At 36.6% G+C, this 14,857-nt stretch overlaps 1 protein-coding gene across 15 annotated transcripts in view; it reads left to right on the top strand.

Annotated features, from left to right (window-relative positions):
• Positions 1-14,857, top strand: part of SH3TC2 (SH3 domain and tetratricopeptide repeats 2) — a 63,666-nt gene that overhangs the window by 38,937 nt on the left and 9,872 nt on the right. For all 15 annotated transcript variants that reach the window (XR_005557792.1, XM_039352340.1, XM_039352354.1 and 12 more), the window contains 5 exons: positions 1,243-1,438; positions 10,877-11,013; positions 12,098-12,139; positions 12,237-13,949; positions 14,050-14,230. Coding sequence is in view for 14 of the 15 variants with exons in the window: in XM_039352340.1 (XP_039208274.1) it covers positions 1,243-1,438; positions 10,877-11,013; positions 12,098-12,139; positions 12,237-13,949; positions 14,050-14,230 (2,269 nt within the window). In the remaining variant the exon portion in view is untranslated. The remainder of the gene's footprint in view (positions 1-1,242; positions 1,439-10,876; positions 11,014-12,097; positions 12,140-12,236; positions 13,950-14,049; positions 14,231-14,857) is intronic.

The following is a 14,857-nucleotide window of genomic DNA, read 5'->3' as shown; positions in this document are numbered from 1 at the left end:
TATAACCCTGCAGGAAAGAAGAATTGTCAATTTTTACCATTGTGATCTTTGCTGGAAAAGTGATTTTAGTGTCAGAGTTGTGGGGGGGGGGAATTGTATGTTTGTAAAGAAATGGTTGGTAGTGGACTCAAAGGAAGCCTACCTCTGTGCATGTATGACCTCTATTTCTAACTTATCCAATCCAATATGAGTATGGTGGTTACACATCTCTGATTAGTTTGATTCATAAAAAGGCAGAAAAAATACTGCCAGGCATGATACTTGTCTTATTTTAACTAACAAATGGAACCATTGGAAAACATTTTCCTTTCTGTTTAGTTATCTTTAGAACATGTTAGTCTGGAGTCTAAAAATATTGAGAAAAATCCCCTCCAGTTTTCTAAGGATGTTTGTGTTGATTTGGATTTTTAGAAAGACTATCCCTGTTGCTTCTATTATTTTATAGCTTGCTGAGAAAGTGGGGAAATTCATGAACACTTGGCCAACATTTAAAGTGCTGTATTTTTTTTTTCAGGGATTTTCCAGCAATCAGTGAAAAAGGGTTTATTTGTTCAGGATTTTTTGCCTTCCTGATTAGCAAAAAAGACATCTGTGTGACCAATTTAGACTGAGCTGCTCTCAGCGCTAATTAATTTGCTAAAAAATAGCAAAAGATCCATGATAACAACAACAACAACAACAACAATAATAATAATAATAATAATAATAATAATAATAATAATAATAAAGTTGGAAGGGACCTTGGAGGTCATCTAGTCCAACCCCCTGCTCAGGCAGGAAACCCTATACCATTTCGGACAAATGGCTGTCCAGTCTCTTCTTAAAAACTTCCAGTGTTGGAGCATTCATTGCTTCTGGAGGCAGGTTGTTCCACTGATTAATTGTTCTAACTGTCAGGAAGTTTCTCCTTAGTTCTAGGTTGCTTCTCTCCTTGATTAGTTTCCATTAGTTTGATGTAGGGCAAATATTTTTGTCAATGACTATTTCCCTCCCACCCACAAAACCCCCTGTAACAAATTGAAATGTCTTCAGAGCTTCTTATATGTCTGTAGAATAAATAACTGCCTGGTGTTTTGTTTTGTTTTTTTAAAAACTACTGAAGAAAACAAAAATGTCATGGAAAACAAAGAGTTTTTGTTTTAATGCTTCGTTTGCACACATACACATCCTCCACTGCCTCTTGCCATGGTGCTGCTGTGAGAGAATGATACAATTGTTCAGCCTGCTCATTCTATTTTTCAGGGCAAGGGAGATGCACAGCTATGGAAGATCACAGAGGAAAAAGCTGGGATGAACTGAGTTACTGCAAAGGGGATATCCTAGAGGTGATCGGCTTTCTCATTCCGGGTCTCCGTTGGTTTATAGGGAAATCCACAACTAGCGGGATAATTGGCTTTGTCCAGACCAAATCAGTACAGCTTGAGAATTATGAATCAATGTAAGTATGATGTGTGTGTGTGTGCTTATATAAAAATAAAAAACAGAGGTGGAAACCAAGGCAGAATTCACGACCTTCAGATCATCTAGTTGAAACATGGCATGATCCAAGCTTTTATATTTAAGATGTAAAACGGGTGCATAGAATCCTGGGTAAAAAAATAAATATTATTTGTTCAAACCATATGATAAAAATTAAAGAAAAACAAAAAACAGAACCTTTCACGTGGTCTCAATTTTTCCTTGATTGTTGTGGCAGAAGTAGTCAGAGGAACACGGAGTTCTCTTTTCTCCATGGATTGGAATTTTTCCCTGCTCCCAAAGCTGTGTTGCATCAAGCAATCCAGATTTATGATTTGAGTTTTGTGGGCTTTTTTGTTATCTTTTTTTTAACTACATCTTCTCACCGCTCAAGGTTTACTGACCATCCTTTCAAGGTCAGTAAAATGAGGACCCAGATTGTTGGGGGCCAATATGCTGACTCTATAAACCGCATAGAGAGGGCTGTAAAGCACTATGGAATGGTATATGTCTAAGTACTAAGTGCCATCTTAAACATTATAGCCATTTCCACCAACCTTATTAAGCTCTCCTTTAGAATATTCAGCATTTTATTAAAATGTATGCCCTTTTTCTCCCAGTTGTTGTTACATCAGCTATAAATAAGCTTGTCTGAGGTTGTGATAAGTGTTACCTATGATATAATAAGAATATTTTGGTAAATATTAGCACAATATTAGAAGAGGTTTCACTTTCATGTATAGGAATTACACATTGTGTTTATTTTATCCTTCTTTGTTGAGGAAGTCCCAGGGGGCTAGATTCATATCTCGAGATATTATCCAAACACTCTTTCACAGGCAACTATACTGTAGCTAAGTGAACATGTGTTAAGCCCAAATTGTTGTTTTGTTGTTAATTGCGAAGTCGTGTCCGACCCATCGCGACCCCATGGACAACGTTCCTCCAGGTCTTCCTGTCCTCTACCATCTTCTGGAGTCCATTTAAGTTCACACCTACTGCTTCAGTGACTCCATCCAGCCATCTCATTCTCTGTCGTCCCCTTCTTCTATTGCCCTCAATCTTTCCCAGCATTAGGCCTTCTCCAGTGAGTCCTTCCTTCTCATTAGGTGGCCAAAGTATTTGAGTTTCAACTTCAGGATCTGGCCTTCTAAAGAGCAGTCAGGATTGATCTCTTCTAGGACTGACCGGTTTGAACGCCTTGCAATCCAAGGGACTCGCAGGAGTCTTCTCCAGCACCATAGTTCAAAGGCCTCAATTCTTTGGCGCTCAGCCTTTTTTATGGTCCAATTTTCACAGCCATACATTGCAACTGGGAAAACCATGGCCTGGACTATACGCACTTTTGTTGGCAGGGTGATGTCTCTGCTTTTTAGTATGCTGTCTAGATTTGCCATAGCTTTCCTCCCCAGGAGCAAGTGTCTTTTAATTTCTTGGCTGCAGTCCCCATCTGAGGTGATCTTGGAGCCCAGAAAAATAAAATCTGTCACTACCTCCATTTCTTCCCCATCTATTTGCCAGGAATTGAGAGGGCCGGATGCCATGATTTTGGTTTTCTTAATGTTGAGTTTCAAGCCAACTTTTGCACTCTCCTTCTTCACCTGCATCAAGAGGCTCTTTAGTTCCTCTTCACTTTCTGCCATTAGAGTGGTATCATCTGCATATCTTAGGTTGTTGATATTTCTCCCGGCAATCTTACTTCCAACTTTTGATTCATCTAGCCCTGCCTTTCTCATGATGTGCTCTGCATATAAAGTTAAATAGGCAGGGCGACAGTATACAGCCTTGCCGGACTCCTTTTCCAATTTTGAACCAATCAGTGGTTCTGTGTCCAGTTCTCATGTTGCTTCTTGACCCGCATATAGGTTTCTCAAGAGACAAATGAGATGGTCTGGTACTCCCATCTCTTTAAGAACTTGCCACAATTTGTTGTGATCCAAATTAACAATTAACAAATTAATAATATGTAAATCCAACAGAATCTTTATTTTAGGAAGCCTCAGGTAATAGATAAAAAAACCCACAAAGTATGGAAAAATTGTGTCATTTAATTGCAATAGCCTCCATGCTTGAGTTTTACACAAGCTGATTAACCTGAAGATTCATCAGGAAAAAGTGACAAAGCAACATTGTTGTACGTCAGTTAGTATAATTTAAAAATGGAAACCAACTCTTAGCTAATAATTAATAGCACTTAGCACTTAGACTAATATACTGCTCCATAGTGCTTTACAGCCTTCTCTGAGCAATTTACCGTGTCAGCATATTGCCCCCCCCCAAAAAATGGGTCCTCATTTTACTGCCCTTGGAAGGATGAAAGACTGAGTCAACCTTGTGCTGGTCAGAATCGAAATGCTTCCTACAATGAAGTTCATTCCATTAATTTTGGGCGGTTTGTCTTTTGCCCAAAGGTTTATAACTTTTTTAATAGCTTTGGAATATCTTTTTTTCAGAACATTGGTATAGATTTATTTTGGCAGAGCTAGTCATAGTGCTCTGACAGAGGTAAATAGGTACAGGCCAGGCAAAGATAGGTCAAGGAGTAATTTGGATACTTGGATACAAGATGCAGAATATGGAAATCATTTTATGGACACTGAGGAAAGTCTGTTGTGGGATGGTGGTTCCTGATAGGTAGGCAGAAAAAAGCAAAAGAACTTGGCAAATCTATCTCAGGGAACTTTCGGTTGAGACAATTATAAGACAATATTTTTAGATAAATGAGTGGGGTTTTATTTAGTGAAGTTTATTTCCAGAATGTTGCCTGAGCCTATATGATAAGCCCCCTTTGAAAACATTTTTCTTGAACTATTATGTAAAATTCTAAATAATATTTAATTTAACCACAATGGGACACAGAATAAAACTGGCAAGCAAAAGAATAGTGCAAGAAATGTATTACAATGGTAATACATTTATTACTATTAATAACTATTAATAACTATTAATAGTAGTTAATAAAAGTAGTTATTAATAACTACTATTAATAACTATAACTATTAATGGCTTCACTAATAGTTCAATAGTTCAATACCTCAAAACATTTTATTTAACAATAAATACAGAAATAGTTTTTCATTACTATCTTTAATACACTTTTCATTTCTTTGTTTACTTTCCAGTCTAGATTACAACCATGTTATTTCTTGCTTGATCCAGGGCTAGAAACTAGAAGACCCTGAATTTTAGTCTTTCCTTGCTCAGCTAGGCAACCTTGAACCAAGTCATTCTCTCACAACTTTAGGAATGGAAACCATTTGCAAAAAATCTTATAAAAAAAACAACAGGGATTGAGATTCAGTCAATCACTAGGAGTCAACAATGACAGCAAAAGCAAAATAAAACAAATAAAACAAAATATTCTTGGTTCTCTCTAATTCAAATGCTAAGTCTGCCATATTTGGTTTTCTAAGATCAGTTCCAGTTGATCATGTGCCTATTAAATAGTTATCCTTCCCCCTCTTTTATAAAATCTCAAGTGTAGTTCTTTGTCCAGTCAATGGAAAAAAAGCAGATGGGAGAGAGATGGGATGCTTTTATCTAAAGTAAGGTAAGGACTCATAAACAATTCAGAATGCAAACCAATAATGATGCTGAACTAAAGGATGCTCTTCCTCATTTATTCTGCATCAATGTTAAAATAATTTAAATAATGCCCATTTGGCTCAGTTTTACCTGAGTGGAGAGGATATGCCTTTTATATGACTGTTGTAAAATTCTTGGAATGTTACCCTTAGGGAGGACACATCAAGAATCTTAAGAGATATCTAAGAGTAGAATTCGACCACAGGAGCCTTCTTTGTTATAATATAGGTCCCTTGACGTACACCCTTTCATTTAATAAACTGGCTCTGCTTCCACTTTTGCCTTAGTTATGCAGAGCACCAGGATATTGTGAGAGGTTATTCATCTGCAGTGAATTCTTCCTCTCTTCTCTCCCTATGACTTTGAAGTAACTTTTAAAACAGATTAAATTAAAATGCAGGAAAAGTAGACTTTAACCACTATCTAGATAGATTTGCAATAGTCCCAAGTCATGCTTCGTGCTAAGGCCAGGGTTTTTAAACACCATTTATTGAGTAGATATTATGATTTTATTTCTTATTACTTCCACTGGAGTCAGGCAGCTAATTAAAGCAAACAAACAAACATAAATAAATAAATACTTATGTGTGGCATCAGTGCCAAAGACAAAAGAGAATACATTTCTACCAAGTGCAAATTTATTTTTTTGAGTTAATGTCTTGTTGTCTGCAAAAACTTTGCAGTCATGTGAAATTGTGGTGGCCACAAGGTGTCGTTATTGTCTTCCACAAGATGGTAACTTTGCTATTGCCCTGAAAGGAGTCTTCCTTTGTGTTATATTTCTTTGTCAATTTTTATGGATTGTAAATGCTTAAACCTATGTATCTTCCAATGAGATTTACTTCCAGATAAGTGGCCATTGAATTGCACGCTAAATGATTGAAACCAGAAACTTACATTTTACATAAAATATCTAAGTATAATCAGTGAAGCCTGTGAAGAATGCTAGATATCTGATTCATTTAATAGCAAAGGAATTTTAACATTTATATATAAAACTAAACCTGACAAAAAAATTTAAAAAAAAATAAAGCTGGGAAGATAATTTTGGATTTGATAAATGCCATTGGAACTTTTTGTGCCTTTACATTTTTGTGTGTGTGTGTGTGTATCATGCAAAAGGAAAACAATTCATAGGTCTGATAATCTCTTTAGACTGTTTTCGTATAGCAATAATACACAAAGGGAGAATGATGTGTGACATGATATGTGACATGAAAGGAGGCTATCACTCAGTACTTGGGTCACATCTTCTGATGCAAGTATCATCAATCAATCGATCAATCAGAATAGAGCTAGAAGGGACCTTGGAGGTCTTCTAGTCCAAACTCCTGCTTAAACAGGAGACCCTACACCATTTCAAATAAATCATTGTCCAGTCTTTTCTTAAAAACCTCCAGTGATGAAGCACGCCAACTTCTGAAGGCAAGTTGCTCCATTAGTTAATTGTATATAGTATATAGTACAATGAACAATATAACAAATATATAAACTGTGCCATGGTTGCCATCTCCAAACACTTGGTGTATTTGTATAATTGGCACCTTGGTATGAAAATTGGCACCTATTATATCAGTAGTATCAGTCCTCAATTACTCAGTCCTCTTGGCTGGAGATATGGAGAATTTACCAACTAGTATTCCATAAAAGTTCCTTTTATTGGTTTATTGTTTGTATTCTCCTGGTATATACATTAATATAATGTAAGAAATCAGTTCAGTTCCTGTTGTTATTGCAGAAATATGGAAAACTAAAAAACCGTATAAAGACCTAAAGTATATTTTTATAGGTTTTATAGTTTTTAAAAAATATGAGAAAATTTCTGAAAAAGTGACACAACAGCAACCACCTTTGAGAAATTCTACAGTAAAAAATATATGTATTCAAATAAATCATCTATGTTAACGACATATTCCCTAATCAATACTTTCATCTGTATAAATGTCATTCTAAACAGCTATGTTGAATAATAGAGACAATACTTGTGTCTCTCCTTGTATACTTCTTTTTTTTTTTTATTGAAAATTTCTGAAATTTTACAAGACAAATCCCCTCCCCAACCCCCCCCAGCCTCCCGTACCCTCCCCCAATTCCCCAAACCTCCCTAACCCTCCCCTGGACCTCCCAGAGTTGATTACAGGCTTATCCAAAATATTTCGAAGAAAAAAAAGAAAAAAAGAAAAAACTTAAAACACATATAAAACTTAAAACACATATAAATCCTAAACAAGTCTAGATATTTTAAATTAAATAGATTATCTCTAGAAAGTAATAATCATTAAGCAATTATAATATACTCTAAACATCTTCTAATCATACTTATAATATTATCCATCATTCTATATAAGTTCCTCCCAGAACACAATTTTAAACACTACTTTCTTTGAACATCTATAACTATAATATAAAATCTAATTTAAATCATAAACAAATCTAAATACGTTTAATTAAACGAGTTATACTCCCCCCAAAACACAGATTTAAACATTACTTAAAACTTAAAACCTTAGAGTCCCCTTATACACATTTAATCAAGTTCCATCTTAAAAATAATAATAATAATAATTAGAAAAAAAATAAACCCAAACACTAAACACATTATAGTATACTCCAAACCTTCTAATATCATGCTAATATTATCATTTTTATAAACTCCCCCAAAACACAAATTTAAACATTACTTAAAACTTAAGAAATCCCTTATACACATTTAAATCTTTATCAATAACAAATTCCATCCACAATAAACACATTAAAAATTTAAATCTTCACCAATAACAAATTCCATCAATCTCGATTGTCCATTTTCATTCTCCATCCTTATCATTCTCTAATTTTTATCAAACTCAAGAGAAATTCTTTGAGATCTGCCTTTAAGGATTCCTTCAAAATTTCTGAATCTCCCAGCAACTCAGAAGCCAATACATGTGGGGATTCCTTAAACTCCTTATTCTGTTGGTCTTTTTCTTTATAATTATGTGTTGCACGAATTGTCTTCTGCCCCTTCCTCTCAACTTGTTGAGACTCCTCAAGCTGAGATTTCCCCTTTTTCATTTCAGACAACAATTCCATCCTTGAAGATTGCTCCAGAGGCTTTATAAGTCTTGCTTCTCCCACAGATTCAGAAACCACTAGATGTGAAGCTTCCTTGATCTTCTTCTGTTGTTGCTTTTCTTTACAGTTATATGCTACACAAGTTATCTTCTGCTCCTCAATCTGAACATGTTGAGACCTCTCAGGCAGTGGTTCCCCAATTTTAAAGTCTTCAAACTGTACTTCTGCATTCTTTTCTTTCAAGGTTTTAAACTTAATAGGTGACGATGAACATACCCCCAGGACCGAAGTATAAAAATCTTTTGCTTGAGAAGCAGTATTAAGTCTATAAGATATCCCCAGGTAGTTCACCACCATTCCAATCGGAACATCCCATCTGAACGAAATTCGTCTCTTTTTAAGTTCATTTGCTAAAAAAGCAAACTCCTTTCTTCTTCTTAAAATTTTAGATGGGATCTCCTTTAAAATTATAACATCTTGTGAAGCGATTTGAAATCTCTTTTTATAAAAAGCTTGTATAATTTCATTGCGTAGAGATCTTTTCCCAAAGTAGATTACCACATCTCTTGGCAAATTCTTTTGCACTGCCACCACAGAGTTAACTCGAAATAATTTTTCAATTTCACTAAGTATTTCTTTTTTTTCTTTATTCAAAATCACAGCAAAGTCCTTTGCAACCATCTCTTTCAGATCTCCTTGCAAGGACTCTCCCAAGCCTCTAATTCTTAAGGCATATTCCATTTGTCCATATTGAAGCATAAGAATCTCATTTTCCATTTCTTTTTCCATACTTTCAATTTTTCCCTCCATTAATTCCACTTTTTCAGCTACTTCTTCCACACGGGAGTTCAACTTTTCAATAACAGAAGCAACTCCTTTTAAAGCCAAAACTATGTCTTGCCTCAAAATCTTGTTATTTTCCTCTAAAATCTTTTTCATTTCTGCCCTAATTTGAATTGTGAGATTTCCCATCATATCTTGCAAATCCTTCATGATTGTTGGTTGAATCACAGAAGAGGGTGAAACTATTGATTTAGGAACTGTAAGAGTCCCTAGACGCTTTGGAGCCATCTTAAAAAAAAAAAAAAAACTTTACTCCTTCTTGAGAATTACAAAAATTTAAAATAATAAAAAAGGGGAGTTAAAAAAGAAGAAAAAAGAAAAAAGAAATTGAAGTATCCGTTCCAATCATTAAAAAGGGGGAAGAAAAAACACCAAAAATCCTGCCTTTTAAAAGTACAAAAGACAAAGCCAAAAAGTCAAACAAAAACAATAATGTTTAAAAAATTAAACAACAAAAATAATAATGCTTCTAAAATCCATCCAATCATTAAAAAGAAAAAAAAGAGAAAGTAAGAGAAGCCGATCGCCATTCTAACTTCCCAAAAAAAAAAACGCTAGAAAGTCTGCCAATCGCCATTTTACTTTCCCTTTCAGCACAAAGTAAAAAGTAAAAGGAGAGAATATAAACATGAAAATAAACCTTTAAGCTTAAAATACATATAAAATCAAAGAAAGCAAAAAGTAAATCCTCTAATCAACTCTGTCCGCTTCTAAAAAAAACTCACCAGGTCCCTTTAAGCGCGGAGGTGGTTGCAACGGCTTGTTTTGTCCCTAGGGACAAAAGCAGCTGGGAAGCGGAGACAGTCTGAACTCTGTGGGAGCACTCTGTCACCCCCCAAAAAAAGAAATTGGGGGTACATAAGAGGCTCTACCACTATTCAGACAACCCTCTTTCCCCCCCCCCTTTGCCCGGGAGGGGGATTTTGAACCGCAGAACAGATGATGTACGCTGTTCATAGCGATTCATTACACTTACCCAGGAGGACGGCTACAAAGTAGCCGCCATCGCCGCGCAACCGTGTATACTTCTAATATATTTTTCCTTTGGTTGCATTTGTTAAAACTTCATAGCAAGCATCACGATAAGAGAAGGTTTTGAATGACTTTAGTGTAGGTGTGTGTGTGTGTTTACTGTTAAGTGATGCCTCCTTGCCCTAGGAAGAAAAAAAAATGGACCTTGAACTGCAGAACAAGACATAGCTGAGATGTTTTCAAGGGCCTTTTTAAAAACATAACTCGGGATGTCAATCAAATAGCTTGCTTTCTATACATTTTCTACATTCAGTGTACCCATTTATCCTTCCATTATATTTTTTCAGCAATGACCCTCTGGGGTTGGTTTTATTAAGCATCATTAAATGCTTACTGCAAAATCATTGCTTAGTTTTGGGAATGAGTGGGGGTTTGTGCTTGAATTCTTCTAATCTAATATTAGATTGCAGGATCTGGATTTTTCTTTTTGCATTTTACAGCAGGAAAAAGGTAAGTGGTGAGGATGGAGGTTAGGGCCCCAAGTTTGTGGGTTGATTTCTGAATGTTTCATTACTAGGCTAGGTAATATCTTCAGGGGAGTTTAGGGCAGGGGTCCCCAATCCCCGGTCCGTGGACCAGTATCGGTCCACAGAATGCCAGCAAGCGGACCGCAAAAACAAGCAAAGCTCCATCCTCAGGATGCAGGCAGTATTCAAAACCTCACCTTCAAAACCTTTCTCCATGGCACCGATCCATGGTGCCCAAAAGGTTGGAGACCTCTGGTTTAGGGGATGTCAGTATTGAAACATTCAGAAACCAACCCACAAGCTCGGAGAACGAACCTCCACCATCCTACACCCGAGCTACAGATATTCAACATCATCCTAAAGATAAGTGGGTTCTGGGAACATAAACAATATTCAGGACTGGCTGGTCATTCTCTGCCTTTTCTTCCCCAACACAGGAGAAAGAACCCTGTATTCTTCAGTGAAGAAGAAATTTCTGCCTTCCTCCAGGCTCCATGTAATGACAATGAGGTATATTACAGTAATCTTCTTAATGAATGGGCACAGACAGACATCACCTCTGTATATAGACTTGGTATGTTTCCATATCTCTGGATATTGTCTCTTTCTAATGTCTTATTTCTTGTTCCCAGATTTTCTGCTGCTTCCTATCTTTATACTATTCATCTTCTGATAGAATATTTTCTTTGAAAAATACTCAAGAAATAGTTTGATGTCATGTTGATCTCTATAAGCTTTAGTTCTTAGTAGACATAATAACAGGAGGATGAGATGTAATATAACCAAGACACTAAATCAGGGGTCTTCAAATTTGGCAACTTTAAGACTTGTGGACTTCAACTCCCAGAATTCCTCAGCCAGCCTTACCCAATTCATGTTTATTTATCACCTGTTAATTTGTATTAACAGTTACATAGGAATAGTATATTTTTTTTCCACTTCACTTTATTATGCTTTCCAGATACTGCCTTTTTAAACATTCAAATAGAAAGTTTGCAGCAACTTTGCAGTGAACAAATCTACTGGCACCATTTTTCCAACGTTTGCTCACTTCATGTCTTTGTGTCCTATTTTAGTAATTGTCATAATATTTCAAACTTTTTCAACATTATTAATCATTTTGGCCATAAAAAAGATTTTAATTAAGGCATGTACTATTTTTAGACCTAATGCTATTGCACACTAAATAGACTATATAGAGTGTAAAACATAACTTTTATATGCAATGGGAAAGCAAAACAATTGTGTGATTCGTTTTATTGCAATATGTGTTTTACTGTGATAGTCTGGAACTGAATTTGCAATATCTCCAAAGTGTGCCTGTACTCTGCCACATCAAAAGGCAATTGAACAATAGGAATGAACAAAATTTTTCTATTATTTCTAATGACATTTTCAATGTAGAAAATGAATAAGTTGACCTAATTCAGAATTTACAGTATTCTCTTTCTTCATTGTAGTACAGTCATCTACTGTAGCTTTATATCCCCTACACTCATCTTATTCTTTCCTTGTTTCTTCCTTCCCAAGCTAAGATTGGACTTCATTTTTTCTTGTGTATGCTTTGAATGAAGCAACTTAAGTTTTTTGTTATAATGCCAAGTTTGAAGTTTGACTTTTGATCTTGCATATTTCTTTCCTTTTTCTTGATTACACAGATGGCTTTGAACCTATTGCAATGTACCCACAAAGACCATCAGGTGAGTATGGTTGAAAGGGAAAATGGAATGTTTTTTCCCCCTGAAATGTATTACCATAAAAGGAATCATATTGTTATGCTTCCTTAATCATTTTCAGATGCTGCTGTACATGGACATAAGAATGGTTGGATATTTGAAAATTGGGGGAAGCAATCTTATAACAGTTTATTTACTCATACTGATTCTGAGAAGTCAACTCCAGTGGTTGAATCTTCACCTTTCACCCTTGAACATTTACTTCTGCCAGAGCCAGATGACCTTGATGACCCCAAGTTCTTTATTGATCTAAATGCTGGGCATATGGAAGACTGTGATGTGTTTGATCCTATACTGACTTTCCTCAATCAAGATAGCTATGTGCCTCATTTCCAAAGTCTCTATGACCTCTCCTTTTCCTTCCTCAGTTCTACCTTATATGGTTTCACCACTGAAGAGGAGTTAGTCATATATCTGGAGACATCCAGGAACTGGGCTAAGAGGGGCCACCTTGCTTGGGCTCATATTCGGATATGTTATCTTTTGGGCCGCCTCTGTGTCAGGAAGGCCAAGTTCTCCCAAGCACGAGTCTACTTTGAGGAAGCCATGAATATTATGGACAAGGGGTTTGAAGATCTACCTCTACTTACCTCATTACATGCAAATCTTGCTGCCATTTATCTAAAACAAAAGATGAAGCAAAAGTTCTTATCCATGATTGGGAAAGGGATGACACTCCTGGCCTGCATGTCTGGACACTGCTTCAGTTCTGAGACTGAACTAGAAGTTATGATGTATATCCTGAGAGAAGCCATTGCTGTAGGCAACACAACAATGGAGATTCGGTCCTGCTTCCTCATTGTCAGACTCTTCTTGCACCTGGGCAAATATGATGAGGTCCTTCCTTTTGCAGAACGTTTGCAGTTTCTGAATGCACAGCTTACCAGCCAGGCTACCAATGCATTTCCTTTAGATACAATGCCTTTTCTTGCCTATCTGTATGGAAAAAAGTATGTGCCCCATGTAGCTTTAGCAGCTGCCAGGATGGTCTCCCCCAGCAATATAAAAGGTGGCTTCACACCCATTTGGAGAGCTGGATTCATCCTTGCAAACACTTCTAAACTCTTGAAAGTCCAAGAGAAAAGCAACAACAGCATCTCAGCATTGGCTTGCTTCTATCTGCATTGTGGGTTGTCCTTCTCCCACGAAGCTGGGACTGTATCTACTGAAAAAGCCTTGTGTGCACTTTTATCCAAACTGTACCTCAAATATGGCATGCTAGAAAAGGCTGTGCATTACTCCAACCAAGCCGTTGCCCTTGGTAAAGTGATGGGTGAAGAAGAAGCATTTGAAGCATCCCTTTCTTTGGGGTGGTTGTTTATTTTGAACAGCCTACCAGAAAAGACCTCAGAGATCATGCAATACCTCCTGTGTTCTCTGCGGCAGACAGACAGTGTCACACAAGATGGGGTCGTTCACAATCTTTTAGCCATTGCCCTTACAAGAGAAGGGCAGGTGCAAAAGGCAGCAGAGAACTACTTATGGGCCTTGAAGAAAGCCCAGGAAAATGGAAATCAGCGTAACCAAGCCATTGCCTTAGCCAACTTTGGTTGCCTGGTCACATCTTTGGGGGCTTACTATTTAGGCGAATACTATTTTCTCCAGGCCATTCAGCTGTATTTTGAACTCCAGGATGGTGATGATACACAGATGGAACTGGTGCACATTTTGTTATGGGTGGCTCAGTCCAAGCTAGTGAGGTATAAGGCAGAAGAAGGCATTGTCTTTTATGAGCTGGCCTTGGCCATTGCCTTGAAGACTCAAAATGTGATAAGTGAGTACTTATTCTTAGGGGAAATTGTCAAGTCAAGTGTGTTATTTATTCGGCATTTTTTTTTTAAAAAAAAATCTCTATCCTACCTGATGCCGTGTAGGTCAACTTCATGTCACTGAGTCCCTCTGCCATTTCTATAGTAAAGTGCATCCTGATATCAGAGCCTCCATTCTATACCACGAGCACCACGTTCTCCTAGCTCGGCATCTCCAGGACAGAGAAAAAGAAGGTCACCTTCTACAGGTCCTCAGCCAGCTCTACCAAAGTTTACAAACACCCAGGTGAGTCAGCATTCATGTTCCTTGTTAAATGTTGAAATAATGACTGGGACTAAAAGTGTTACAATATTTTGAACAGTATTTTGGTTTTATTGGATTTTGTTATTAAAGCAATTTCCTTTTATCATTGGTGCTCTCTGAGCTTGCTTGTTTTCTTGCAGACCTTTCATTACCCTAACTAGGTAACATCATGTTACCTGATGTTATGTTATGATGATGTTACCTAGTTAGGGTAATGAAAGGTCTGCAAGAAAACAAGCAAGCTCAGAGAGCACCAAGGACCCCTCATTTCAACCCCTGAGCTACAAATATTCTCCTTCCTTTTATCATTCTCAAGTGAAAAACAATAACATTTAAAGCATGAAATTCTAATCTAGAATATTGTTGTCTTTAAGCCCAAATGGCATGAGTTCTACTGTTCATAATCCATTGAACACTAGATCATAAAGCAACAAATTCAGTCTTTTCAAAAAGGTTCATTAGTTTTTAATGTATTCCCTGCCATTGATTTTAATGTCAGATGCTTTGAACATTTTGGAAAGAAGGGGAAAAAATCATACTCATTTGATATTATTAGTTTATTGTATATGTATTATGTAGGAATAATGAAACATTCTCTTGTGTTCAGTT

The sequence above is a fragment of the Crotalus tigris genome, unplaced genomic scaffold (genome assembly GCF_016545835.1).
Source record: "Crotalus tigris isolate CLP2741 ecotype Arizona unplaced genomic scaffold, ASM1654583v1 scf7180000017568.12009008, whole genome shotgun sequence".
In the NCBI taxonomy this organism is placed as follows: Eukaryota; Metazoa; Chordata; class Lepidosauria; order Squamata; family Viperidae; genus Crotalus; species Crotalus tigris.
The sequence above is the reverse complement of the archived record's forward strand: the minus strand, read 5'-3'. Positions and strand labels throughout refer to the sequence as shown.